The 27,686-nt window shown below is 39.3% G+C and overlaps 1 protein-coding gene across 1 annotated transcript in view; it reads right to left on the reverse strand.

Moving 5' to 3' along the window:
* Positions 1–2,058: 2,058 nt before the first annotated feature.
* The window catches only part of LOC122559024 (ADP-ribosylation factor 4), a 29,923-nt gene continuing 4,295 nt past the window's right edge, over positions 2,059–27,686 (reverse strand). The window contains exons 2-6 of the mRNA XM_043708124.2: positions 26,834–26,914; positions 25,491–25,600; positions 9,950–10,021; positions 4,229–4,354; positions 2,059–3,410 (exon numbers count right to left, since the gene is read on the reverse strand). Of these exons, the coding sequence (XP_043564059.1) occupies positions 3,324–3,410; positions 4,229–4,354; positions 9,950–10,021; positions 25,491–25,600; positions 26,834–26,914 (476 nt within the window). The 3' untranslated portion in view covers positions 2,059–3,323. The remainder of the gene's footprint in view (positions 3,411–4,228; positions 4,355–9,949; positions 10,022–25,490; positions 25,601–26,833; positions 26,915–27,686) is intronic.

Here is a 27,686-nt window from a genome sequence, read left to right on the forward strand (position 1 = left end):
TGTGGATGAGTCATGTAAGTCTGACTCAAAGCTTACAGCCAATATCCCAGACTCCTCTATCCCTGGGTACACCAGTCCCAATGGCAGGACAATTCCAGCAGAGATGTGATATGACATACCCTCAAGCCTCATTTTACCATCTCTTACGGATAATGCAAAAAAAGGCTCCCTAAGTGTAGCCGAGAGAATAAGATATTCACTTATAATGAACAAAGAAAGTTAACAGAAGTGTACCATTTGGCCCCGCAGACCTGCTTAGACACTCAAGAGGATCATGAATCGACGTTTTGGGCATAAGCCCTTCTTCAGGAAGAAGAGCTTATGCCCGAAACGTCGATTCTCCTGCTCCTCAGATGCTGCCTGGCCTGCTGTGTTTTTCCAGCACCACATTTTTCAACTCTAGTACTGCAGCATCTGCAGTCCTCACTTTCTCCTACTCAAGAGGATCATGGCTGATCAGTTTATGGATGAGTGTGCAGTTCCAAATGGAGGGCAAATTCTCCACCCCCACCCACCCCAAATTATCATACAGAATGAAGTAGTGGATGGGGAACAGGAAATTGGTGGGAAGTGACAGTGATCAGACATGGGAATATCAGTGACTGATATTGGTGAATAGTGAGTCAAGAGAGATTTCATTTGGGAAGTTTACATAGAGGGGGAGATGTTGAATAGGTGGGACTGTTTTCCCTGGAGCGTCGGAGGCTGAGGGGTGACCTTATCAAGGCTTATAACATAATGAGGGGCATGGATAGGATAAATAGACAAAGTCTCTTCCCTTTGAGGGGGGCATGGGGAATCCACAACTAGAGCGTATAGATTTAGGGTGAGAGGGGAATAGATATAAAAGAGACCTAAGGGGCACTTTTTTCACACAGATAGTGGTGTGTACATGAAATGAGCTGCCAGACGAAGTGGTGAAGGCTCGTAAATTTGCAACAGTTAAAAAGGCATCTGGATGGGTATATGAACAGGAAGGATTTGAAGGGATATGAGCTGGGTGCTGGCAGGTGGGATTAGATTGGGCTGGGATATCTGGTCAGCATGGACGAGTTGGATCAAAGGTCTGTTTCCGTGCTGTACATCTTTATGACTCTATGAGGACTGACAGAGGACAGGAGGACAATGAACTCAAGAGTGAGCATGTGATAAAAGTTAAAATCTCCTTGGAGGAGAAGCCACTCAATGCAGAAACTGGCAAAGAAAAGCAATGTGAAAATTACAGTCAAATAGCATAAAAGCGGGAGGATTAGTTAGCACTTCTACAATATACTTATGCATTTTATTCTAGCACTGTTCTTTGCAGTTTGAGTGAGAGCTCCCATTAACTTACATTTTCAGGGGCAAGGTGAACAGGCAGGTCTCAAGTAATCAAACCTGTGCTGTTGGCATTATTCTTAAGCAAAATAGCTATCTATGAGCTAACCGAGCTAGCCATCTTCTCAAATTTATGTATTTTTAATTATGTAATAATACCAATACTGCTACATAGTGAAGTTTTGAAATGAAGTAGGAACAACTAGACAGTGCAATGTAAAGGTTTATGCCTTGCCAAACTGCCAATTTTAGCTCAGTTATACAATTCTTACCCAAGTCAAATGGTTGTGTTCCAAGTCTCATGTAAGATACCTGCTTTATGAGTGACTTAATTTTTGTAAAGAATGAGGGATGTTCTGAGTTTACTACACCTTTAGATTTATTATTTCCTACACAATTTTAGATTTATTATTATTTCCACTATAAATGACATCTATATTTAGAAACCACAAACTTGTTAGTGCAAATAGACCTTTCTACCAGCAATAGCACTTCATTACGAATTTGTCAGCAAATAATTTTTCAATTGACATATTTTGCTAGTTAATGACTACAAAATGTATTTGCATACAAAACAATGCATATTTAAAGTAGCTATTAATTGCTGTTAAAAATTATTGCCCATCCTAACTTTGCTTCGCATTCACTCTCAACTAATCTCCTTACTAGGTTTTATTCCCATGATCTCAAGATCGCAAAATATGAGAATTTAAAACAAATTTGATTAAATAACAAGCAAAGTATTTCTATAAAGTTTATTTAATTTCATTAGAATGTCAAATGGATTACGTAGACACCTTTCATTATTAGAATTTTGATGTTCCCAAATCTTCCAGTTTCATGAAGACTTGCCCATCCGTAGACAAACAATAACTATATTACAATGAATAATAGCATACTGATAGCAAAATGACATGCAACATTTAAAAAGGTACAACTTTCAACATACTAGAAAGACAATTTGATCTTATCTATGTGAATAGAAATGCTAACATGAATGCATGCATATTTCAGGACTGCATCTTTTGGTGGGATTGGAAAGTTTACATAGCAATGGGCTGCACAATCTGTTGCTTGTTTTGAGATAAAGGAAATTTTAAAATTTACAATTCAGGTGCACGAAATGGGGATGGATGTAGTCCACTGAAACTGGCTGGTTGCCAAGAACAGGTATCTACCATAAAAGAAAAAAATTTCATCCTTCTAATAATTTGACATAGCCTTGCACAAATTAGCCAGTGTATAAACCACTGCAGAAGTCTACAGCACCACAAAGAGATTGAAGAACTTCTGAAGTGGTTTCAAAATACACCACTGGACTGAATTTCACAGGGAGGAGCCGTCAGTTGCAATCAGCAAGATTTATTTATTTTAAGAAACACAGACATCTGCAACACTACATAAAGGCAATTTCTGTTCAAATGATGCTTTCTCAATTAGAATCAAGTACTTTTTAACCATTCCTTACCAACCCCTGCTTGGAGCCATATTTAGTAAGAACTAAAAAAGAAACAGGAACTGATTCCCAATCAAAAAAAGATAGAGTAATTTTTTTTCAGCAGATTCTGTGTTGGAATGACCCGAGGTATCACAAAACTCTGAAAAGAGACAAGATAAAATCTTGAAAACAACTGAGTGTTTTGGAATGATCCAAGGTATCAAAACTTAATAAGGGCAACATAATTTAGAAAAAAAGTTGTTTATTTGGGCTCAATTCTTCAGCTATTTTACAAATCAGGATCTATATTGGCTTCAAATGGAAAATAAATTGGAAGAAACACACTCACAAAAGATAATTGTAAATTACTTGTTTAATCTTCCACCAATTTATGAAACCTACCATAAACATCCAAAAAATGTTCAAAATCAAGCTGTGCTGTCTGCCAAAATATCAACTCCAGAAACCACAATATTTGGGAGATGAAAACTAGTTAACAAGCCCAGACCAATATTACCAAATGTGTCCTCGGTTAAATAAAACATCTTGTCATATTGTGGCATCAAGTCTAGGATTTTGATAGTTCACTTGACAACCAGTCAAGGCCTTCACATAAGCCACTTCCTTGTATAGCACATGTAGCCTGAACATGCCACTGTTAAAAAAGAAAAAATGGAATTAGAGAAGTTAACAAAATTAACTTTATTAAATTCTATACAGAAATACTATTGACTCTGAGTTATGAAATTTAAGTATTCGGCTATGGACATTTTAAATTCTAAAAAAGGTTGGTCAAACATCTCAATCCCTGGAGCCAAATGATTTTTGCCATAGTATATTTCCATGAGTACTGGTAGTTCGCCAACACTTTGTTAAATGAATGATCTTTTATGTGAACAGAAACAAGTATTTACCCACACAGCCTTTAGCATTATTGGACTGAGTTTAAGCAATGGAGTCTTAAGTGATTTTTTTTTTTGGTCTCCAAACTCAGTTCAGTATCCAGCATTCACACCCTCAACTTGGCTCCAGTCAACTGTGTAACTCAAACCAGGAGGTCAACTAAATTTTCATGATTTATTCAAATCTCCAGGAAGTACCAATGAGAAAATACACACAGCCACTTATGAATTAGAAAGTCGACTGTTCAACTGAGAGATTTTGGTACATTGATGGTGAGGTAAAGATTTATTTTAAAGAAAACAAAAGACACCCACTAAACATTCACCCCAGTAAAATTGAATTGGCATGATTTTTCCATCTACAAACAACAGGTGACAACATTACTCAGGAATCAAATTTCAGAATTTCTGGACTGTACAGTCAAGCTTTTCCTGATACAATGCCATTTTGGAGGAATATTGATATTAAAGAGTGTATGACAATTTTGCATTAACTTATTTTATTACATGCATACTACCATCGTATTGTCAATGTTAACAATTCATATTTTGAGAGGAGTAGGTTACTTACAGTTGTGTTAGATAGACTCTGTAGACCTAATTTTTCTGTCACTTCACTAATGGTGAAGGCATTTGGGAGGTCCTGTTTGTTGGCAAACACCAGTATAACTGCACCTTTCAATTCATCTTCTAGAAGCTAGAAGAAAACAAAATAGTAATATGACTTTACTATTATGGCACATTTGGTTGAAGATTAAAACAAGGCAAAAAAAAAAAATTCTCAATCTCCTCAAAAGGATCTTTTGGATTTTCATTCTCACCACATGCAGTCCCTGATTTGCGAACACTTGAATTACTAATGGTTACACAGAATCAATACAGGGTCATTAAAATTAAAGATCAGACATGTGATTATTTCCTCAAATTTAAATGCAGGATGACATGAAATGTATCAAGTGATAGTTACATATTAAAATTATCTTCTGGATTTGTGGCAACAAATAGGGTAGTTGGATTTATACAAGTGAAATTAGAAGAATTAATCACTACCCTCAATTAATAATGCCATTAAACTAAAATCATAACACGAAGCATCCTACATACCACAGTATTGAAACTCACGTAAGACAATGGTTTGTGCATGCAAACTTAATCACCCATAACACATTCCACAGACTGATGAGGTCACATTTAACAGATCTTAATTACATTTGCACACAATTGGATTATTTTCAGCAGGCAGTTACCACTTAAAAACTGCATTTCAGAAATCAATTTCAGATTTAAATTTAACTATCATGACAGTGTTCATTGCAATAGCATCCACTACATTTTCCCCTTCATATCTGTTCATATGCACCCCTAAAACAGGAAGAACATTCATAATTAATTCACTCCTCAAAAATAAGTCTTCCCAACTCAAGCTGATTGTTCCCTTTTATGACAATTAAAAATGTTGCAACATTTCTAACCTTTCTCCACCCTTTTGGCCTTACCATCACCCCACCCAATTGCAATCTCCCTCTTTCCCCAACCCTAGTAAAGAGATGACTGGCACTTCCTGCTCCTCCAATGACTCCTGCATTCTGGCACTTCCTATCTGGTCTCCAATTACAGTTTTCTCCCTTCATTTTTTTCTAACAGGCTCATAAGTGAAGCACAGAAGAAAACCAACCTGTCATTATAGAATCAGCTCACCATTTCCTTTCAAGCCTGATATAGACCTTGCTGGAAGCCCAGATGTACAATTCCAGAAAAAACTATAGTGAACAGTCGTGACAAACCTGAATAATTGTCATCATTCCTAAACCCAGTGGTTTAACTGCTTTCCTTTGAAGAGGTAACAAGTAGGTTAGACCAGGGAAACCCAGTGGATGTTATTACGACTTCCAAAAGGCGCCTCACGGGAGGCTGCCGAGTAAGGTGAGGGCCTGCGGTGTTAGAAGTGACCTACTGGCATGGATTGAGGAATGGCTGTCTAACAGAAGGCAGAGAGTTGGGATAAAAGGTTATTTTTCGGAATGGCAGCTAGTGACAAGCGGTGACCCACAGGGTTCAGTGTTGGGGCCGCAGCTGTTCACTTTACGTATTAATGATCTAGATGAAGGGACTGGCGACATTCTGGCGAACTTCGCCGATGATACGAAGGTAGGTGAACAGCCAGGTAGTTCAGAGGAGCTGGGGAGGCTACAGAAAGATTTAGACAGTTTAGGAGAGAGTGGTCCAGGAAATGGCTGATGAAATTCAATATGAGCAAATGAAAGACCTTGCACTTTGGAAAAAAGAATGGAAAACAGGCATGGACTATTTTTGAAACAGTAAAAAAAATTCATAAAGCCAAAGTACAAAGGGATCTCAGAGTGCTAGTACAGGATTGTCTAAAGGTAGACTTGCAGGTTGAGCCCATGGTTAAGGAAGCAAATGTAATGTCATTTATCTCAAGAGGGTTGGAATGTAAAAGCAGTGATGTGCTGCGAGACTTTACAAAGCTCTGGTTAGGCCCCATTTAGAATACGGTGTCCAGTTTTGGACTCCACACCTCAGGAAGGACATACTGGCTCTGAAGAGTGTCCAGGGAGATTCACACTGATGATGCCTGGAATGGTAGGCCTAACATACGATGAACGGCTGAAGATTCTGGGATTGTATTTATGAGAGTTTAGAAGATTGAGGGGATATCTAATAGAAACTTAGTAGATAATTCATGGCTTAGAAAAGGGTGGACGCTGGGAAATTGTTTTCATCAGGCAGGAATACTAGGACCCATGGGCACAGCCTTAGATTTAGAGGTGGCCAATTTAGAATGGAAAAGAGGAAACATTTCTTCAGCCAGAGTGTGGTGGGCCAGTGGAAATCATTGCTATGGAGTGCAGTGGAGGCCAGGACTTTAAATATTTTCAAGGCAGAGATTGATAAATTCTTGATCTCACTAGGAATTAAGGGATATGGGGGAAAGAGTGCAGGTAAGTAGCATTAAAAAGCCCATCAGCCATTATTGAATGGTGGAGTGGACTCGATGGGCTGAATGACCTTACTTCCACTCCTATTTCTTATGGTCTCAGCTACTAGTTAATTCACAAGATACCCAAATACATTGATCTGCTTGAGTACTTCATCACACAAATTACAACTAGCCTATTTAATGAGTTAACCAACCACAAACTTACTTAAAATTTGTCTTTCATTATTTGCTAGTGTTACTTAGAGGATTTACTAATTTCAGCTAGGTAAAAACAATTGTTGGCTGCTGTATATTTCACTCTGACACAAAGACATTGCTACTGAAATAGTAACAATAAACGCGGGGGGGGGGCAAGTTCAAAACGAGGGGGCATATTTTTAAAGTCAGAGGAGAAAGATTTAAAAAGAACATGAGAGGCAGATTTATTTTTTAAAAACAAGAACAGAATGGTAGTGTATGAATGAATTGCTCCAGGAAGTGGTGGATGTAAGCACAATGTTTAAAAGACATTTGGATAAGTCCATGAACAGGAAAAGATTAGAGGGATATGGGCCAAATGCAGACAGGTGGGACTAGTTTAGTTTGGGAACCTGGCCTGCATGGACGAGTTGGACCAAAGGGTCTGTTTCCATGCTGTATGGCTGTGACTCTATAACTGAAAGTGATGTTTCAGAGTTACAGGGCTTATATTACCCCTACTCCAAAGTCAATGCTTGGCATCAATAGAATTGTCCATTTCTGTAAGCCAGACATAGCCTTCCTTGACAAGTATTCAAGTTTATGAAGAGAACATCTCTGTTGATTGTGTATAGTGTGTGTAATCTGGTTGTGTTTTTGAAACCTTCACAGTTAAGGGAAGGGATATTAATATTGCTCTACTTTCACCAACAACATTGATCACTCACTACACAACAGAAGTGGTCTCATCTGTTGGTGGCCAGGGATGTAGAAATATGTAGATCTTTAACAAATGATTAGAAATCAATTCTTCTCTCCTTCACCCCATAATGCAAGACTCAGTCACAACCACATGTTGATTTTATGAGCATATTTACTAAAGCTTAGAGGGATTGTTTTTGTGTTTTGTAGTACTTGATCTATTTACTAAATGGCTAGAAGAATTTCCTACCAGAGATTAAAATTATACATTGCAGCACACTTCTTGCTCAGTGAGGAGCTCTGTAGGTGGTGAATACCAGTGCATGTGAATAGTGATCAAAGTTTATATTTTATGGTATTCATCTCCCCACTAATACAACAAATGCTGCTATTTCAGCATGAGTTGCACATTGCCCATCCTCAATCCTCACAGATACTGGAGAGAGGAAATAGAACTAAGGCTATGCTGAATTGATTATGGAACAAAATTGATAGATATTCTTCCATTCTACTGAATGTCAACAAGATTACTCCACAGTTCACAGGTGGAAGTCCTTAGAAGATCATGACTGGATGAAAATCCCACAACCATGGGAGGGTATACCTATTAACATTGCAGCCATTTAGTCAGAAAAAGCTATAGAATTTTATTTAAGCATGTAACAGAGATTTTAAGAAATGTGGCAAAGTACAGGCAAATCACAAAACCACAGAATTATTTTGGTTAACTCAGTTAACTTGAAAACAATGAAAGGGTTATGAAATATTGCAAGATTTTGAGTATTAAAAAGAAACATGATGTGTGTATACAATCATGGTGCATCTGTCAAGGGCTCCACGAGGAAGAAAAGTGAACCGAAGTGGCTGCATATTAAACAACTGAGAGTTGTGGAAAAAAATACACACTTTATCTTAGTTTCAGGTTAGGCAGGAAAATATTTGGACTGAGAATTACTGATATTTGCCAATGCTGTCTCAGCAATAGGTCTATTAAGGGATCTGTAACTATAGACGGCAGAGTTTTGGATTTTGTGGACTATAGTGATATCACTATTTTCTGTGATTACTGCGGATGGGATCTATTCCATAGATGAGTGCAGCACAATGAGCCTGGAAAGGGGAAGAAACGAAGGTGCAAGGTGATTGCTTTTGGAGAGGTACGAAAGTAAAGCCTTATATACATGTGGATCCCCGTTAAGGCCAGAATAAGAATTTACTGTGTTGTCTGTCACCGTTTACTACCTCATGAACACGCAGTTAGGTATCTACAAGAAAAACTGTTATCAAAGCACAAAGTACTTTGCAACCATTCACCTCTCAGACTTATTGCCTGCAAAAGGAAAACATCGAGAAAATTCAAATTTTATATTTGAATTTTAAAAAATTGAGTCACTTCAAAATATCACAGTGAACGTTTGCAAATTCCAAATGTGTTACATTTTAACACATTTGCCATCGAAAGGTTGAAAGTGAATATCACTGGTCTCATAGCACCAGGGATCCATGTTTGATTCAAGCCTCGAGTAACTATCTGCGTGGGTTTCTCCATAAGCCCCGGTTTCTTCCCACACTCCAAAGATGTGCAGTTTAGGTGCACTGGCCATACTAAATTGCCCCGCGGTATCTAGTGATGTACAGGCTAGGTGGATTAGTCATGGTAAATGCCATGTTATGGGGGGTTAGGGCGAGGCCTACGTCTCAGTGGGATGCTCTGCAGGGGGTCAGTGTAGGCTTGATGGTCCAAAGGACCCCTCTCCACATTGGAGGGATTTTACAATTGTGATCTGTTTTTGAAAAATAATTTTATATTCATTCATTGATGTAAAATACATTTAGCATGTTGGAAATTTAATTTATTGGGAAAACTCATCAGGTCTGGCAAGGGTTAGCATTTTGAGTCTGATATGACTCTTCAGAACTCTTTCAGCTTTGAATGGACTCAAATGTTAACTCTCAGATGCTACTAAACTGCTGAGTTTCTCCAGCATGGTCAGGGTTTTTCATATTTCCAGCATCCACAGTACTTTGCCTTTATTAAAAATTGTTACGGGGCAGTTTATACATTTTTAAAGACTACCAAACTTTCTGTACATTTTAATAGAATTGTTTAAAAAAACTTGGGATTTCATTCCCATGTTTAGAAGTTTGTCTTTTAGCCTTTTTGTTTCATTTGAAATTTAAATCAAAATAGGGTTTTGCCTATGCATACTCACTGCAACTGCTGCCCCCTCTGAAGTGGTTGACTGTTTTAGTGGTTTTAGATATCCAGAACTTCCAATGAAATTAGTGAAAAAGATTTTGAAGAATGGATCAACTCCTACAAATTCCTAATCAATGCAACTAGGAATAGTACTGCATATCTAAATAACCAAACTCCGGTGTATGTGAAAGGAACATTACTCACAACATCTGTAAACAAGATATCAAATTCAAATCTTCACAAATACGTACCATTTTGTTCAGCTCTTCTGATGCTTCTTGAATTCTCTCTCGGTCATTGCTATCTACCACAAAAATAAGACCCTGAAATAACATAAGGGAAACATTTTACAGTTTACAAAATTTACTTTGCCAAAGCAGAGAACACAAAAATTGCACATGAACACTGTTCATAAGATGAATTTTATTCTTCTACAAAAATAACCTTTATGAAAATGGCCCTCAATATTTTCCAACTGTGTAATACTACTAATTCAATGTATTGTCCTATTACAGTTCACTACCTCACTATGTTTGCTACACCTCTAAAAAAGGTGAGGGGAGTGGAATAAAACGGAGATAGAAGAAACAGAAGTAGTAATTGCAGAGGTAGGAGCTTCACTGAATAGTTCTCAAGTTTAGCTCCAAAGGCCCTCCCCCATTGGTGAGGTTTTACTCACCAGCAACTGAAATATGGCTTGATGTACATATTACTTGGCTACACATTATACAAAGAACAAAGTTTTTGTATAATGTACTAATTACAATGATCAAAGAAAATTTACAGCCCAGGAACAGGCCCTTCGGCCCTCCAATCCTGAGCCGATCCAAATCCACTGTCTAAACCTTTCACCTAATTCTTAAGGATCTGTATCCCTCTGTTTGCCACCTACTCATGCATCTGTCCAGAAACACCTTTAATGAATCTACCATGCCTGCCTCTACTACCTCTCGAGGCAACTCGTTCAGGCACCTACCACCCTCTTGTGTAAAGTACTTTCCGCGTATATCTCCCTTAAACTTTTCACCTCTCGCCATGACCGCGTGACCTCTCATTATTGAACCCCTCACCCTGGGAAAATGCTTATCTCTATCCACCCTGTCTATACCCTTCATGATTTTGTAGACCTCAATCAGGTTCCCCTCAATCTCCTTTTTCTAATGAAAACAATCCTAACCTACTCAACCTCTCTTCATAGCTAGCATCTTCCATACAAGGCAACATCCTCATAAACCTTCTTTGCACCCTCTCCAAAGCGTCCACATCCTTTTGGTAATATAGTGACCAGAACTGTACACTGTATTCTTGTACAATTTTAGCAAGACCTGCCAGCTCTTACACTTGAATACCCTGTCCGATGAAGGCAAGCAGTCTTTTTGATCACTCTATCCACCTGTGCAACCACCTTCAGGGTGCAATGGACCTGAACTCCCAGATCTCACTGATCAACTTTTCCCAAGGCTCTTCTGTTTACAGTATAGTTTGCTCTACAACTAGACTCCCCAAAATGCATCACTTCACATTTGCCTGGATTGAACTCCACCTGCCACTTTTCCACCCATCTCTCCAGTTTCTCTGTATTCTTTGACAGTCCCCTGTGCTTTCTGCAATCTTCGTACCACCTGCAAACTTACTGATCAGACCAACAATACCCTCTTCCAGATCATTTATGTATATCACAAACAACAGTGGCCCCAGCACTGATCCTTGTGGAACACGACTGGTCACTTTTCTCCATTTCGAGAAACTCCCTTTAATTACTACTGTTTCCTATTGCTCAACTGGTTCTTTATCCATCTAGCTAGAACACCGTGCATACCATGTGACTTCACTTTCTCCATTAGTTTACCATGGGGAACCTTATATACGTGACTCTCGTAAGGGGTTTGACGATGGCCACAGCCCTTCCTTCATCAAGATTGTCACTTCCTCAAAGAACTCAAGTTGGTAAGACATGATCTCCCTTGCACAAAACCATGTTGCCCATCATTGATAAGCGCATTCTTTTCCAAATATAAGCCCATTCTTCTCCAGCAACTTTCCCACCACTGATGTCAGGCTCACTAGTCTATAGTTACCTGGAATATCCCAATTAGCCACCTTGTACAGGAGGACAACATTAGCAACTCTTTAGTCCTCCAGCACTTCACTTGTGTTTAAGGATGCTACAAAGATATCTGTCCCAGCTATTCCCTCTCTTGCCTCCCTCAGCAGCCTGGGATAGATCCCATCCGGTCCAAGGGATTTGTCCACATTAATATCCTTTAGCCTACCCCAACAGATCTTTTCTACTTATGGCAGCGTGATCCAGAGTAAACAAACTTCTAATCTCTAACCTCAACATTCATCATGTCCCTTGCGTCAGTGAACACTGATGCAAAGTAATCATTGAGAACCTCACCCATTTTTTCAGATTCAACACACAACCTTCCTTCCTTATCCTTTAGTGGACCAACCTTTTCTCATTATCATCTTACATATGAATAAAAATCCTTGGGATTCTCCTTAATTCTGCTCACTAAAGTGATCTCATGACCCCCTTTAGCCTGCTTGATTCTTGTTTAAGTTTGGTCCTACTCTCCCGATATTCCTCCAAGGCACATTCTGTGGAGGTCCAGCTGCCTGGACCTTATGTACACTTCCCTTTTCTTCTTGGCTAATTGTATTATTTCTCTCGCCATCCACGGTTCACGAATCTTGCCTTTCCTATCCCTTGTTTTCAAAGGGACATCTCCATCTTTAAAAGCCTCCCACATATCAAATGTGGACTTCCATTCAAACTGCTGCTCCCTATTCACATTTCCCAGCTGCTGCCAAATTTTTGATATAACTGGCCTCAGCCCAGTTTAGTACTCTTCCCTTAGGACTGCTCTCATCTTTGTCTATGAGTATTCTAAACCTTAGAATTGTGGTCACTCTTGCCAAAGAAACCCCCCCACTGCAACTTCTACCACCTGGCCTGGCTCATTCCCCAACACCAGGTCCAATATGGTCCTTCTCATCAGACTACTGATATACTGCCCTAGAAAAGTTCCCTGGATGCTCCTTACAAATTCTGCCCGATCCAGACCTGTGTATTAGACTGGTTTTCCTAATCTGAAATAGCTAGTCAAATAAGTAATCAAAACATGAATTTGTTAATCTGAATATCATACACATTCATAGTAAATAAAAGACGACAATAAAACAGCTTTTCTAATTAGGAAGCTTGCCTCATTTTGCAGCAAACTTAATTCCCACTTCAGATTCAATGGCCTTGCTCTAGGGATAAGACTAAGCCCAAGATAAACCACAAACCAATTCAAGTATTTGTAATGATGCATAATATTCCATGACAACTCTGAACTGATCTAATGGTAATAGAGCACTGAATTGGTCAGCTATGAGGGGGGTTTGGTATATTTCTGCTGGGAGCACAGCTTTTAATAATCTCCTGCTTGAGATGCCTTCCCCTTCTGAAATAGCAGTTACTCAAGATCAAGTTATTCATCTATTCCCCAAACAGAAGGAATCAAAACAAGTTTTTCATGAACAAATACACAAAGAACAGGGTTGAAGATATCAGACTGGTCTCCTAGTTTGCCAATCTCCAGCTAACTCTTCTGTAATTGGCTGGATTGAATAGATTGATATCTACAATAACCAGCGTCATGATATGCTCCTCGTAAGGAGAAACGACTGGCTCTGCAGTTCGGTGGTTGCATTGTTTTCAGGTTTTCCTCTAATTTCTTAGACACATTTACAAAATTCTGATTAAATCCACAGACCCCAAAAACACAAGTGATGAAACAATCTTACATAAAAAGAAAAACAGCTTTGAAGATAAACGTAGCAGTCCTGACTTATGTTTAACATGAATGTTATGATTTGAAACATACTGTGGTATATCACTGGATCAATGGTGCTGGAAGAGCACAGCAATTCAGGCAGCATCGAGGAGTTTTTACCTTTTACCTTGTGGTATATCACTGGCTATTCATTGATCAAAACTTGTTACTGTAATTAATACCTGACATATGAATTATGTTCAGTTGTTCGGTCTCAAAAACAAAATACTGGCATACAATATGTACAAACAGAGGAACCTCTATTACTGGCATTTGATTATCTGAATTTGAGATTATCCGAACAAGATTGCAAGGGCCCGATGCTTGGCTAAACTGTTATCCTGCTTTCGATTATCCAAACAAAATACTCCATGTCACTTGGATAATCGAGGTTCCTCTGTATTCCTATCAAACTGAATAATTTTCAGAATGTAATTAGAGAACTATCACCCCGAATGGCAGTCATTATGCGAATACTACATACTTCACAGTCGCTAAAATCAAAAGCTAAAACCTTAGGAGACGAAACACCTTTCAGATTTCTGAGAATATGGGGTTAAGAAAAACATAGGGAACTACTTAGAGGATCATAACTATTTGTACTTAAAATGTGCCCTGAGAATTTGACATTTTTACAAATTTGCAAATACAAGGTAACAGAATACTTTGTCTCAGCTTTTTGGATCAGAGGATCTCCAAGATGAGTAGAAAAAATTATTTTATCCAGAGGATAGGAAGTGCTATGAAAAGAATGAATATTAAAATATAAAACATTTAAAAAACAGTAAATAGCTATTAACTAACAGAACATACAGAGTTTAAGTCAGCACATATCCAGGAGTTTCTCGGAGAGGATTTTCAAAATCACAGGAATTCCACAAATGTCAAAGCATTGGACACACTAATTCTGTGCAACAATAAACTACAACATACATAATCCTAACGGAGAGGTCAGTTAATTGCATATGCAGTCACATCAGAAACATCCTCTCCATGTAAGTTGCATTTTATCAAGCGCAGCTTTTAAGCCCAACTTCATAAAAATATTTACAAAGGGTCGCCAACCAAATTTGAAGAGCACTTATGTTCAAAAAGGAGACCATAAATGACTAACCTAGGAAAGGATGGTAACATTTCCAGTGCAGTTATACAGACAGATTTAGATCATTATGGAGATGAGCATTTCCTCATTTTATTTCTATAACTGAACAGCTGAACCACTAACTGAGAAAAAAAAATTAGGCAGAACTAAAATGTTTCATTTCAAATAATTCAGCAGTTTATCAAAATCAAGACAGAATAGCGTTTATTGTGAATTTCTTCCCATGTGACACCACTACGGTGATATTCTGCATCTCTTGAACATAAGCTTTGAAGACAAGTATAATTATTCCATAAGTTCCATGAAAAAAAAGAAGAGATCAGGAAATTTTCTGTACAGTTCACTGCAAGTATCAAAAGTGCTCACCAAGTTACGAAATATTAATTTGCATACATCAGTTGCATATTTGGTTTGATACCCTTTCAGGATAAAATGCACACATTTCAAATTCATCACAGCACCAAATGTTGGGAAAGGTAAGAAATAGCATATATAAGAATGCAATAACAACATGTGCGACTTTCTAAATCAGAACGCTGAATTGGTGGTTGAGTTTTAAGAGGAAGTTCTGAGTTTTCACCAAGACAAAGATTTAAAGTCCTCAGAACTGCGAGAAGATACCTTGTGTAAATAAGTACAGTTTTAGACCTCAACTCAGTCCTGAAAATCACATGAAGTGAACCCCGACTATTTGGAATACATATGTGCAACAAAACTCTCATGTTTGGGTTGTGTTCTCAGAACAAACAACTACTGAATACAAGGTTAATGTAAAGCCCAAAAGTCATGAAAATATGCAAAAAGAATGTACTTCAATATTTTTGCCTCCTATACATTTTACTTATTGGAGGCAAAAAGTTGTGGATCTTCATCCAAATCATCTGCAGCTCTGGAATTTGATGGTTGAGGATCTTCAAAATGCTTTTCTCCTCAGTCGAAAAGTTTTGCATCAAGGTTTTTTTTTTAATGTTAGCACTCATTTGACTCTCTTCAGTATTACATTCAAACCCAGCAACATATTTCTTTAATTTATATTATTCAATCCAGGATGCTAAGTCTTTCCAAAACTTCCATCACCTCAGAATGCATGTGAATTATGCGTTGCATTTTCACTATTTGCTTTATTTTGTCAGCATTACATTTAACTGTATGCACACAGTCAAATAAATGAGACTCAAAGCTTTGGATACAAATGGCTCACTCACGACAAATTTAGAGATCATATCTAATTTAACACAATGCATTTGTGGCTAAGGAAATCAATTTCTTAGCTTTCATGGCTAGAGTGCTTAGAAGCCAATGATAGATGATGATGTTACTCAGGCAGGCAACGACCAACCGTTGCTGAGAATCATGCAAGAACTGGGTTATCACGAAGTATGTGCATATTTTTCCAATGACAGATCATTAAGTGTTATGGTGAAACTGCAACAATGGAGGACTTTCTTTATTACTGATGTGAGGTAGTATGATTTATCTATTCACAAATACGAGTTTATTATTCTTACTGCAAATAAAACAAATCTTGAAAGAGGCCTTATTCAAATATTCAGAGGTGACAGTGCCAAAGACAGTGTCAAAAAAATTTAAGAGTCTGAAAAAAGGTTCAAAAATTGACAGAGACAAAAGAGTAATGTAATTAAAGCACTTCCGATGGGCAGTTAAAATGCAAATACTCCTCAACAAGAATGATCACAGTCATTAAACCTCATGCATTTCCCGTTTCTAGGCTTCTAAGAAACCGTGGACTAACAATTCCATAAAATCACAAACGTGACCTCAATATTTCAGTATTCAGTGCAGTTAGTGTATTAATACAGGATGAAGTCAATATTCACATCAGAACACGACCTGCTGAATTACATACATGCAACGTAAAGGACCATGGCATTGCTCTGCAAACTATTTTCCAATGTGTTCCTATTTTAATACCACCTACACAGGTAAACCATGGGCTGACAATCATAGATGGCCTGGCCAACAATGAATACATCTTACAGATATGAAAATTTGTCTTTTACAGAACCACATTAAAACACAGTCTTCAGACAAGACCGCATATCCTGTTGTGGTAGAAGATTCTGAAGCCACTCATATACACTGCAACCAGCTCTGGTCTCCATGAAAACGCTCTCAATCTTTCACTCACACATCTCTTCTCCCCACTTACTCAGTAATTATTCTTCTTCTTCCCCTTAACTCATTGCTCTCCCCACCCCACTGCAAAAAAATGTCCTGCCTCTCCACTTGTCATTCCTGCTTATGCAACCTTCCACTAAATCATCCCCCCTTCCTTTTCCATCCATTTACCCTCAATCCACCACCCTACTGGATGTCTCCACCTTGCCTGGACTCCACCCACCACTTGAAGCTTCAACTCCCCATCAATCAGTGACTGTGGATGCAACGTGGCTAGCGCACTTCCGAAGTAGAGTCAATTCTCTGGGAAAGGAGCTCAGACCTTAGAGGCTCAGATCCAAAAAAACCAGCAAATAGGTGGAGGTAGAAATTGACTGATTTTTCATTTATATGTAAAGGATGAATTGCAATTTTTCATAAGAGTGCCTGTTTGTACATTTAGAGATATTTGATCATGCTGAGAGGTGTCCATTGCCACTATTAACCTTAAAAAGTTCAAATAAAGGCAAGTTGATCCAATAATGGAAATTGCCTAAATTGGAGAAGCAGATAAGGAAAGACTGCAGTTTGGTCATAAGTAGTTCAACAAAGCAATTGATTGCAGAAATACTCAGTTCATTTCCATGAAATTTGTAAAGAGTACCAAAGATTGGAGGAGCAGCAAGGTTAGTGTCAGATCCCAACTCTAGACTGGTGCAAAGTGGAGTCATTGAGATCATTTCTATTAACAATCATCTCATGGATGCTGCTAACATATAGTGGAGGTCTCCAACAAGTTTAATATGAGCGACAGCCTTCCCAGGCCTGCTGCAGGTTCACTCCTGGCATAGACACCTTCCTCATTCATTTTCTGCTTCTTTACCTTTGCCTCCCAGAGGATATCAAAAAGTCACAGTGCAGCTGAAAGCAACACTGCTACTCAGGGACCAGCCAAAATAACAACGTCCTGACCTCCAAACATAGTTGTGCTCCCTCCAATAAAAAAAATTCACCTCTGAAGGAGCAGCAAGATCCAAAGGAAGAAAATCTGTTGGACATGAAGCATGCAAGCTTGGGAGGGTCAAAGTTTGTGACTGGGTGAGAATATCTATTTCTCCTGTACTTGCTGCTCCTCTGATCACAAGTCTGCAGTCCATTCCTGCTCTCACTGGCGAGAGAGCTGGGACTTTTTATTTTAAAAAGGCCCTTTTCAGCTCAAATGTCAGAACATACAATTCAAATGGTAGATTCTCAAGAATACCAACATTGAAAATCCAAACAGCAAAAAATTTGTCATCCTTTAATATCTTCTCAGTCTAATTTCACAGATGGAGCAAGACAAATATCTGGTCGAGACCACAATGAGAAGCTACTGTTAGATGATCCTTTCCTTATAATATCATCACTTAAGTAAACAGAGCAATGTGACTCAACTTCCAGAAAGGATGCTGACTACTTGCAGTAGCAATCTATAAGCAATGGCAATTTGCATAAATTTAGCACCTTGAAAGTAGGAAAATGTTAATTGAATTTATGGAAAGGAAATCTTTAGCAAGATTAGGAACCTGAAAAATTTATGGCATAGAAGGCATCCATTTTTACCAATGTGTTTGTGCCAGTTGACAAGAGTGATCCAGCCCAATTTCGCTTTTCCAGACCTTCAGATTATTGCACATCCAAGTGTTTTTGTTTGAAGGGAGAGTTTTTTGTCACTGCCATCTGCACAGGCAATGGATTTCCAACTCCCACCACCCTCTGGAAATTTTTGTAAATTCTCTAAAATCCTTGTCAACTATTTAAAATCTATTCTCTACTATTATTGACCCCCTTATCCAGGTCCTTTGTATCCATTCTCTCCAAGTCCTTCATAACTTTGTATACTTTAACTGTTCTGCCCCCTCAGTTTCAAAAATCTTCTTGTTCATAAACTTTCCACATTGCCAAAATTCTCCACAGCTTTTAACATCCTCATAAATCTTATTGCTTCTCCAGCGCAATCACATTTCTTATAATGCAATGACTACACTGGAAGCAGTACTTTAGCATCAGCATTGCTAATGTTTTATAATGCGACAAGATCGCTCATATTCAATACTTCAGCTAATAAATGGACAAAAGTGTACCTTAGGATTTCTTAACTGCCTTGTTAACCTGTTCTGCTTCTTTCAGGGATCAACAGACAAACATTTCAAGTTTCTTTTATTCCTATTAATTTCTCAGTATCCTACAAGTCATAACTCCCTTGCTCTGTGTGCCATTCTCCAAACTTTTTTTCAAAAAACAGGGTGGGTGTCTCTGTCACTACCGCGCTTTCGGTCAGAGAGTCTGAAATTGGAAAAATTCAGTTTCGTTTCCACCCTTCTCTGGTTCATCTGACTATTCTAGTCATTGATTTCTGTTTCCATTTTTGGAAAAGCTTGTCCACCAATATCCATTACTCTTAGTCTTCAGTTCTCAAGAAGTTCTACTGGAATCGAAACATTAATGGTGTTCACTCTAGATGTTGCCAAATCTGCTGAGTTTCTCCAACAATCTGCATTTATAGTCTACCATATTCGTTGCTCACCATGCTTTACTTTGGCAAGACCAAATGCAGACTGGGTGAGTGCTTTACAGAATACTCCAGCTCAGTCACAGATTCCCATGCTAATGTTTTCATCCTCTGCCTGCCAACACATTCCAATCGAAGCTTGAAAGCTGAAGGAACAATACCTCATTTTCCACTTAGGTACAGCTAAAACTAGATACTGAGTTCCACAACTTCAAAGTATGACAGCTTTCCTTACGTACTTCCATTCTCTCCTGGTCACATCTTGTACATCTTTGTGGACCCACTTTCTCTTTTTCACACTGTCATTACATCTTTCGCTGTCCTTTACCACAATTATCACTCCCTTTGTCTTTTGCTCTGGGCACCCTCAATCAATTTCATTTCTCACTCCTTCCCCCCAGGCAACCATATAATTCCACAATTTTCAGCTCCTTTCAGTTCCAAAGAAGTGATGCTGGACTCAAAATGTTGACTCTGTTTCTCACTTCATAAACGCTGTCGGGATTCCTGAGTTTTGCCAGTATTTTTCAACTTTACTCTCATTCTTCTCAAAATTACAATGCGATTAGGCAAGATTTAGGAAGCATAGGATGGGGAAGGAAGCTGCAGGGGATGGGCACATTAGAAATGTGGAGCTTATACAAGGAAAAGCTCCCGAGTGTCCTAGATAAGTATGTACCTGTCAGGCAGAGAGGAATCTCTGGTCAAGAGGAAGGCGGTGGCTTATGTTAGGATGAGATGTGAAGGCTCAGTTAGGGTGCTTGAGGGTTACAAGGTAGCCAGGAAAGACCTAAAGGAGAGAGGTCAGAACAGCCAGGAGGAGACATGAGAAGTTATTGACGGATAGGATCAGGGTAAACCCTAAAGCTTTCTATAGGTATTTAAAGAATAAAGAATGATGAGAGTAAGATTTGGACCAATCAAGGATAGTAATGGGAAGTTGTGTGTGGAGTTAGAGGAGATAGGGGAAGCACTAAATGAATATTTTTCAACAGTATTCACTCTAGAAAATGACAATGTTGCCGAGGAGAATACTGAGATACAGGCTACTAGACTAGGTGGGATTGAGGTTCACAAGGAAGAGGTATTAGAAATCCTGCAGAGTGTGAAAATAGATACGTCCCCTGGGCTGGATGGGATTTATCCTAGGTTCCTTTGGGAAGCCAGGGAGGAGATTGCCAAGCCTTTAATATTGATCTTTAAATCGTCATTGTCTACAGGAATAGTGCCAAGAGACTGGAGGATGCCAAATGTGGTTCTCCTGTTAAAGAAGGGGAGTAGAGACAACCCTGGTAATTATAGACCAGTGAGCCTTACTTCAGTTGTTGGTAAAGTGTTGGAAAAGGTTATAAGAGATAGAATTTATAATCATCTAGAAAAGAATAATTTGATTCGGGATAGTCAGCACGGTTTTGTGAAGGATAGGTCGTGCCTCACAAAACTTATTGAGTTCTTTGAGGAGGTGACCAAACAGGTAGATGAGTGTTGGTGTGGTGTATGTGGATTTCAGCAAGGCGGTCATAAGGTTCCCCACAGTAGGCTATTGTACAAAATGCGGAGGAATGGGATTGTGGGAGATATAGCAGTTTGGATCAGTAATTGGCTTGCTGAAAGAAGACAGAGGGTGGTGGTTGATGGGAAATGTTCATCCTGGAGTCCAGTTACTAGTGGTGTACCGCAAGGGTCGGTGTTGGGTCCACTGCTGTTCGTCATTTTTATAAATGACCTGGATGAGGGCATAGAAAGGTGGGTTAGTAAATTTGCAGATGACACTAAAGTCGGTGGAGTTGTGGATAGTGACGAAGGATGTTGTAGGTTACAGAGAGATACAGATCAGCTGCAGAGCTGGGCTGAGGTGGCAAATGGAGTTTAATGTGGTGAGGTGTGAAGTGATTCACTTTGGTCGGAGTAACCAGAATGCAAAGTACTGGGTTAATGGTAAGATTCTTAGTAGTGTAGATGAGCAGAGAGATCTGTATCCAGGTACACAGATCCTTGAAAGTTGCCACCCAGATCGACAGGGTTGTTAAGAAGGCATACAGTGTTTTAGCTTTTATTAATAGAGGGATCCACAACTCCACCGACTTTAGTGTCGTCTGCAAATTTACTAACCCACCTTTCTATGCCCTCATCCAGGTCGTTTATAAAAATGACGAACAGCAGTGGACCCAACACCGACCCTTGCGGTACACCACTAGTAACTGGACTCCAGGATGAACATTTCCCATCAACCACCACCCTCTGTCTTCTTTCAGCAAGCCAATTACTGATCCAAATTGCTATATCTCCCACAATCCCATTCCTCCGCATTTTGTACAATAGCCTACTGTGGGGAACCTTATGACCGCCTTGCTGAAATCCACATACACCACACCAACACTCATGAGGTTATGCTACAGCTGTACAAAACTCTGGTGTGGCTGCACTTTGAGTATTGTGTACAGTTCTAGTCACCGCATGAAAAGGAGGATGTGGAAGCTTTGGAAAGGGTGCAGAGGAGATTTACTAGGATGTTGCCTAGTATGGAGAGAAGGTCTTACGAGGAAAGACTGAGGGACTTGAGGCTGTTTTCGTTAGAGAGAAGAAGTTTGAGAGGTGACTTAAGAGACATAAGATAATCTGAGGATTAGATACGGTGGATAAAGACAGCCTTTTTCCAAGTATGGTGACGACGAGCACGAGGGGGCATAGCTTTAAATTGAGGGGTGATAGATATAGGAGAGATATCAGAGGTAGTTTCTTTACTCAGAGTAGTAAGGGTATGGAATGCTTTGCCTGCAATGATAGTAGATTCGCCAAGTTTAGAGTGCATTTAAGTCGTCATTGGACAAACATATAGACGTACATGGAATAGGGTAGGTTAGACAGGCTTCAGATTGGTATGACTGGTGGGCGCAACATCGAGGGCTGAAGGGCCTGTACTGCGCTGTAACATTCTATGTTGTACTGAATTCAGTTTGCCATACATCTATTTGCCTGAGTAATGCAATCTTGCTACAGTGGTCCCTTGTTATCAATCTCACAAGTATTTGCACCAAATGTCTCAATCATGCTAAGTACATTCAAGTCTCAATTCAAGAATCCATAGATTCCTAAGAATTCCTAGTGTGGAAACAGGCCATTCAGCACAACGCGACCACATCAACTGTCCAAAAAGCATCCTACAGACCCATCCATATCCTATCCCTGTAACCTTGCATTTCCTATGGCTAACATACCTAACCTACACATCCCTGAATACTATGGGTAATTTAGCATGGTCAATCCACCTAATCTGCACATCTCTGGACTGTGGGAGTAAACCAGAACACCCAGCAGAAACCCATGCAGACATGGGCAGAATGTACAAACTCCACAGACAGTCACCCAAGGGTGGAATGGAACCCAGGTCCCTGCAGTGCTAACCACTGAGCCACTGTGCCGCCCAACATTCATGTTGAGCATGAAAGCAAGTGATCTTATTCTGAACACCTGGACATTGTACTAGTAATAGTTCTCCCAATCATAATAGTCAACAAATTATTCTATGCTTCACTTACTGTCACTGACTACATATTTTTTCAACAATATAGTTCCCTACTTTTAATTCTGATGCACCCATCATTAACTTCCTGCACCTTGCGGATAGTTTTCTTTTCTGTTCACAATCAATTAGCGTGAGATGAAGGGAAAAGTTTAAACTCAGCAATGCAAATATACTGAAGGCAAACCCACATTCATTGGTTAAAAATCTAAGAGGTCAGAATACAAGGTCAAACTGATGGTCGACAAAAGCATATAAACATGCAGTTTTCTGAATCAGACTCATGTCAATGTTATCAAAAGATGATAATAGTGATATAATTCTCTAATTCTGAAGCACTGTCCAGTACATACAGATAATAAGAGTTCATGGTTAGGACTTCAAAACTGCCAGAGCTTTAAATTTTATAAAATGCTGTTAAGGAAAGAAACTGTTATACCTTCAACAGGATTGACAGCAACACCCAGTGGGAATCTTCCAAGGCTGGAAAAACACAATAATCTGCCCATTGTGCTCAGGATCAAAGAGAACGATTCCATTCATTTCCTGTTGATGGTGCTGAAACCCGGATAATGATTCATGATCAGGTTTGCTTGCCCTTCATGGAGGGCAGATATTCGACTAGGTCTACAGATCTCTGGTGGCATGAGGGCAGTGGGTGAGCGAGTGAGAGAACCCTGCATCTCCTCGGTCACTGAGCACCACTCTCCCACATACGCCTTATCTCTGTCATCTCTTCCAGTCCTTACACTCCCTCCCCGCCATCTCTAACCTCTTCTAGCCGCTACACCCCACTATCTCTGGAAACTCCTCTAGTCTCTACAACCCCTATCTCCGTAACCACCTCCAACCCCTACACCCCTCCCTATTTCTCTTGCTATTTCAGCCAGAGTCTGATCTTCTCTCCTGTCTGTTCCAAGAGGTGGTCTTGTCTCAGAATGCAGTGACTACATGAAGATCGGCTCTGACAGATCGTAACCTCTACAAATCTGACTACACTCAGCAGGTATCTGGCCGCAATGCTGCAGGCCTCAGGTTTTCCTGTCTGTGATGAAGGTTGGCCTTACTAGATCTCAGGTTTTCCAGCCTATTGCAGAAGTTGGTATTGCTAGGCCTCAGACTGTGGGGTCTGTTGCTAAGATTCATGTTCCTAAGCTTCAGGCTCCTGGACTTGTAACAAAGGTTGGCCTCTCTAGGCCTCAGGGTTTCCAGCCTGTTGCCAAGTTTGACATTCGTAGGCCTCAGGCCTATTGCTGAGGTGCACATTTCCAGGCCTCTGCGTCTGGGGCCTGTTTGCAAGTTCATGTTTCCAAACCTCAGGCACCCAGGCCTATTGCTAAGGTTGGCACCCCAAGGACTTAAGCTCTTGGGCTTTATGCGAAGGTTCACATTTCTAAGCTTCAGGTTCTCTGGCCTGTTCTGCAGATTCAGAGTCCTTAGGTTGCTGCAGTCAACACTGCAGCCGAAAACTTTTCCCAATACACCTTGCCACTCAGGCTCTAACTGTTCCTCTCTTTTCCAGCCACCACCTCCTCCAAAATGACCTCTATCCATTCCTGCTTCTAGCCCACCATGGTATCCCAACGCAGCTGTGCCTATTTCTACCTGCTGCTGCCTGGAGCGGAGTACTGCAATTCCAACAAACACACTGCTTGAGGTACATGGGGCTTTATTACATACACGGCTAGTCACATATCCTAGAATGAGCTACAGGGGCCTGTTCCTAAAGAGGACATGGGACTTGGTCAGGACTTTGAGGTCAATTGCGGAGGATAAGCTGGGAGTTGGACACGGTTTTGGGTTGGTCGAGATGGAGGGGGAAATTGACAGGATATTGGGCTCAAGCTAAGCATAAGATGGGACTTCGCCATGGAATTGAGCCTGCTGCTCCGGATAAGACAGGGGTTGGGGCCTAGTGCCAAGGATGAAGTCAGCTAGTTATAGGAAGGATATTATTAAGTTGAACAAAGTTCTGAAGAGACTTACCAGGATGTTGCTGGGTATGAAAGATTTGAATTGTAAAAACAGGTTGGAACCTTTCTCCACTGGAGCATAGGAAGTTGAAAGGCAACCTTATGGAAGTTTTATAAAATAAAGAAAGGGTATATATAGAATTAATGGTAGCTGTCTTTTCCCTGGGATGGAGGAATTTCCAGATGAGGGAGCACATTTTTAAAGGTGAAAGGAGAAAGATTTGAAAAAGACAGGGCAATTTTTATTTTTGTACAGAGGATGGTTTGCGTTTCGAATGAACTTCCTGTGGAAGTTGTGGATGTGGGTACAATTACAAATGTTTAAAAGACATTTGGATAAGTGCATGAATAGGAAAGGTTTGGAGGGGTATGGGCTGGGGCAGGCAGGCAGGTGGCATTAGTTTAGTTTGGGATTATGTTTAGCATGGACTGGTTGGACCAAAGGGTGCTGTAAGACTAAGCCATAATTTCAAAATTGGAATTTCACAGAATGTAGTTGAATCAAATTGAAGACAAATATAGAATTTTTATAGCATAATGAACAAGCTAAAATGGATTTGGCAGTCATTTGACATTCTCACAAAAGATGTTTCAACAAGAAATTTCTGAATGGATGTACAACAGGATACAATATGCTTCAGATTAACAAGTTAAAAGGTAACTCATTGTGTTCTAATCGATTAGAATATCAAAAATACCTGGGTATTCTGGAAATAGTGCCTCCACAAGGGTCTGATTTTATCTTGGCCACCAACATCCCACACAGTGAAACACACATTTTTATATTCCACTGTTTCAACATTGAATCCTATTTAAAAAAAATCAAAATTATAGACTGATAAATGTTTGATCAGCTTACACATTACTGCAAAATGCCTACAGTTTCAACATAAAATCAGATATACTCAGTTATATTTTATATAAATCTGACTAGAGAACTTGTTCAATAGAAGTGACATTTTACTTTAAAATAAGCTTGTTTCTACCTTACTGAAAACAATCAGATTTGCTATGAATAGTGTCACCATTCCTAAACCCAGAAGATTAAATTTAATTTCAATATCATTTTAAGTTAGCATCTAGTCATTTTTCAACACAATTGACCAGCTTCACATAGATCTCTGACACACAGTTGGCTAAAATTTGAACAGGAGAAAAAGGTTTAAAATAAAAAACAGTGAACAGGAGCATCCAAAACTGATATTTGGTTTTGGATGTACTCCATCTCTCATTTTCAGTCTGTTATTTTACCTCCCATTAAATTACCTTGAAGAACCAAATGGCTAAGTTGCATTTATCTGAAATCTTAGCTTATATCAAGTGTGTGCACGTCCATGCATATCCATTAGTGTGATTTGCTAAATACAAACACACACCTTGCACTCCTTTGACATTAAAAAGATTTTCCATCAACCTATTCCCAAAATGTTCAGTTCTTTTTAGTCCATTTTTTTATTCCAACCTTAAGCTGTAGAATCAATGACACTGCTGTTCAACACATTCCTAACATCAGCATACAACATGGACTTACAAATGCCAGATGTCAATACACTGACTAGACATCCAAATCTATCAAACATTAATATGACCTCCTAGGGCCCAATAGAGCTGAAGGTCAGGATTTCCTTGCTTACTGCCAAATTGATGTGCTTCACTCAAGTTCTATTGGGGTTGCTGCAATCACCAAAAATGGGGAAAAAAAAAAAAAAGGTCAGGGCTCCTATTCAACATTCAACAGCCATTAATGGAAATACAGGGTGGGGGCAAGGAGAGACTTGTTCAGGGTCATGGCCAAATAATTCAACAATATCTTAACCAGATTTTCACATTAACTGCCATTAGTACTTGAAGTGGAATGCAGCCTGCCCTTTTATTCCAACTGGAGATCTTAAGAAAAAGATCAACTTGGAAAAAGGAAATAAGGGTGCTGAAGTGTGGTGATATGTCAAATAAAACTAATAAACTGTCACAAGTCTGATATTTGACTGAATAGTTTGTTGGTAGTCAGGTGCAACAAATAACCAACATGATTCTTACTTACCAATAGTTGGAATAGTTGTAACAACTTCTCCTAGCTTCAGTTTGTACAAGATTGTTGTTTTACCAGCAGCATCCAAACCAACTAGTTAAAAAAAGAAATGAAAAGGTAAAGTTAATTATACTCATTTTAAAGCATAATAAACAATGGATATGTTCATATATTTATCTTGAAAATTCCATGCTGAATTCCTAAAATAAAAAAAGATAGCATTATTTTCCACCACAGCCTTTTAGAGGTCTAGTCTATAATGTCATTCAGAAATGAAAACTGGAATAAATGAGATTTTTTAAAGAGAATGGGAACCCTCACTATAACCCAGAACAGACAAGTTGCCCATTTACCTTTCCAGAACTTTTCTGGCTGGTGTTCTGATGCAGGAGACATTTCAGCAATAAGAGTCTGCACCAGCAAAACATGCAAGCAGTATTAGAATGGACTGCTGCAGATATATAGCTCCTGAAGAAGGGCTTATGCCCGAAACGTCGATTCTCCTGTTCCCTGGATGCTGCCTGACCTGCTGCGCTTTTCCAGCAACACATTTCCAGCTGCTGCAGATATATGCCATTTAAAATAAAAACAGCAAAAGCTGCCACATTGCAGCTAATAAGTACAGTTTAAAAACACAAAGGCCACTTTTGCAGCCACAGAAATAATGAGTGTTGTGGGATGATAGGAATGGGTGCTGTGTGTGCGTGTGGTCTGCAAGGTAAGGTCAGATGTTCAGAATGGACAGTGCACATTAATGTGAATGATTGGAGATATCTAATGGGGAGGTAATTGGAGGTTGAATTTTGCGGTTAACCAAGAATTACTAACAGATTTAATTCTCTATTTTTCCTCTTTAATTCTAACT

Source organism: Chiloscyllium plagiosum, unplaced genomic scaffold (assembly GCF_037043375.1).
Source record: "Chiloscyllium plagiosum isolate Xiang-an unplaced genomic scaffold, Cpla_swu_hap1 HiC_scaffold_14, whole genome shotgun sequence".
In the NCBI taxonomy this organism is placed as follows: domain Eukaryota; kingdom Metazoa; phylum Chordata; class Chondrichthyes; order Orectolobiformes; family Hemiscylliidae; genus Chiloscyllium; species Chiloscyllium plagiosum.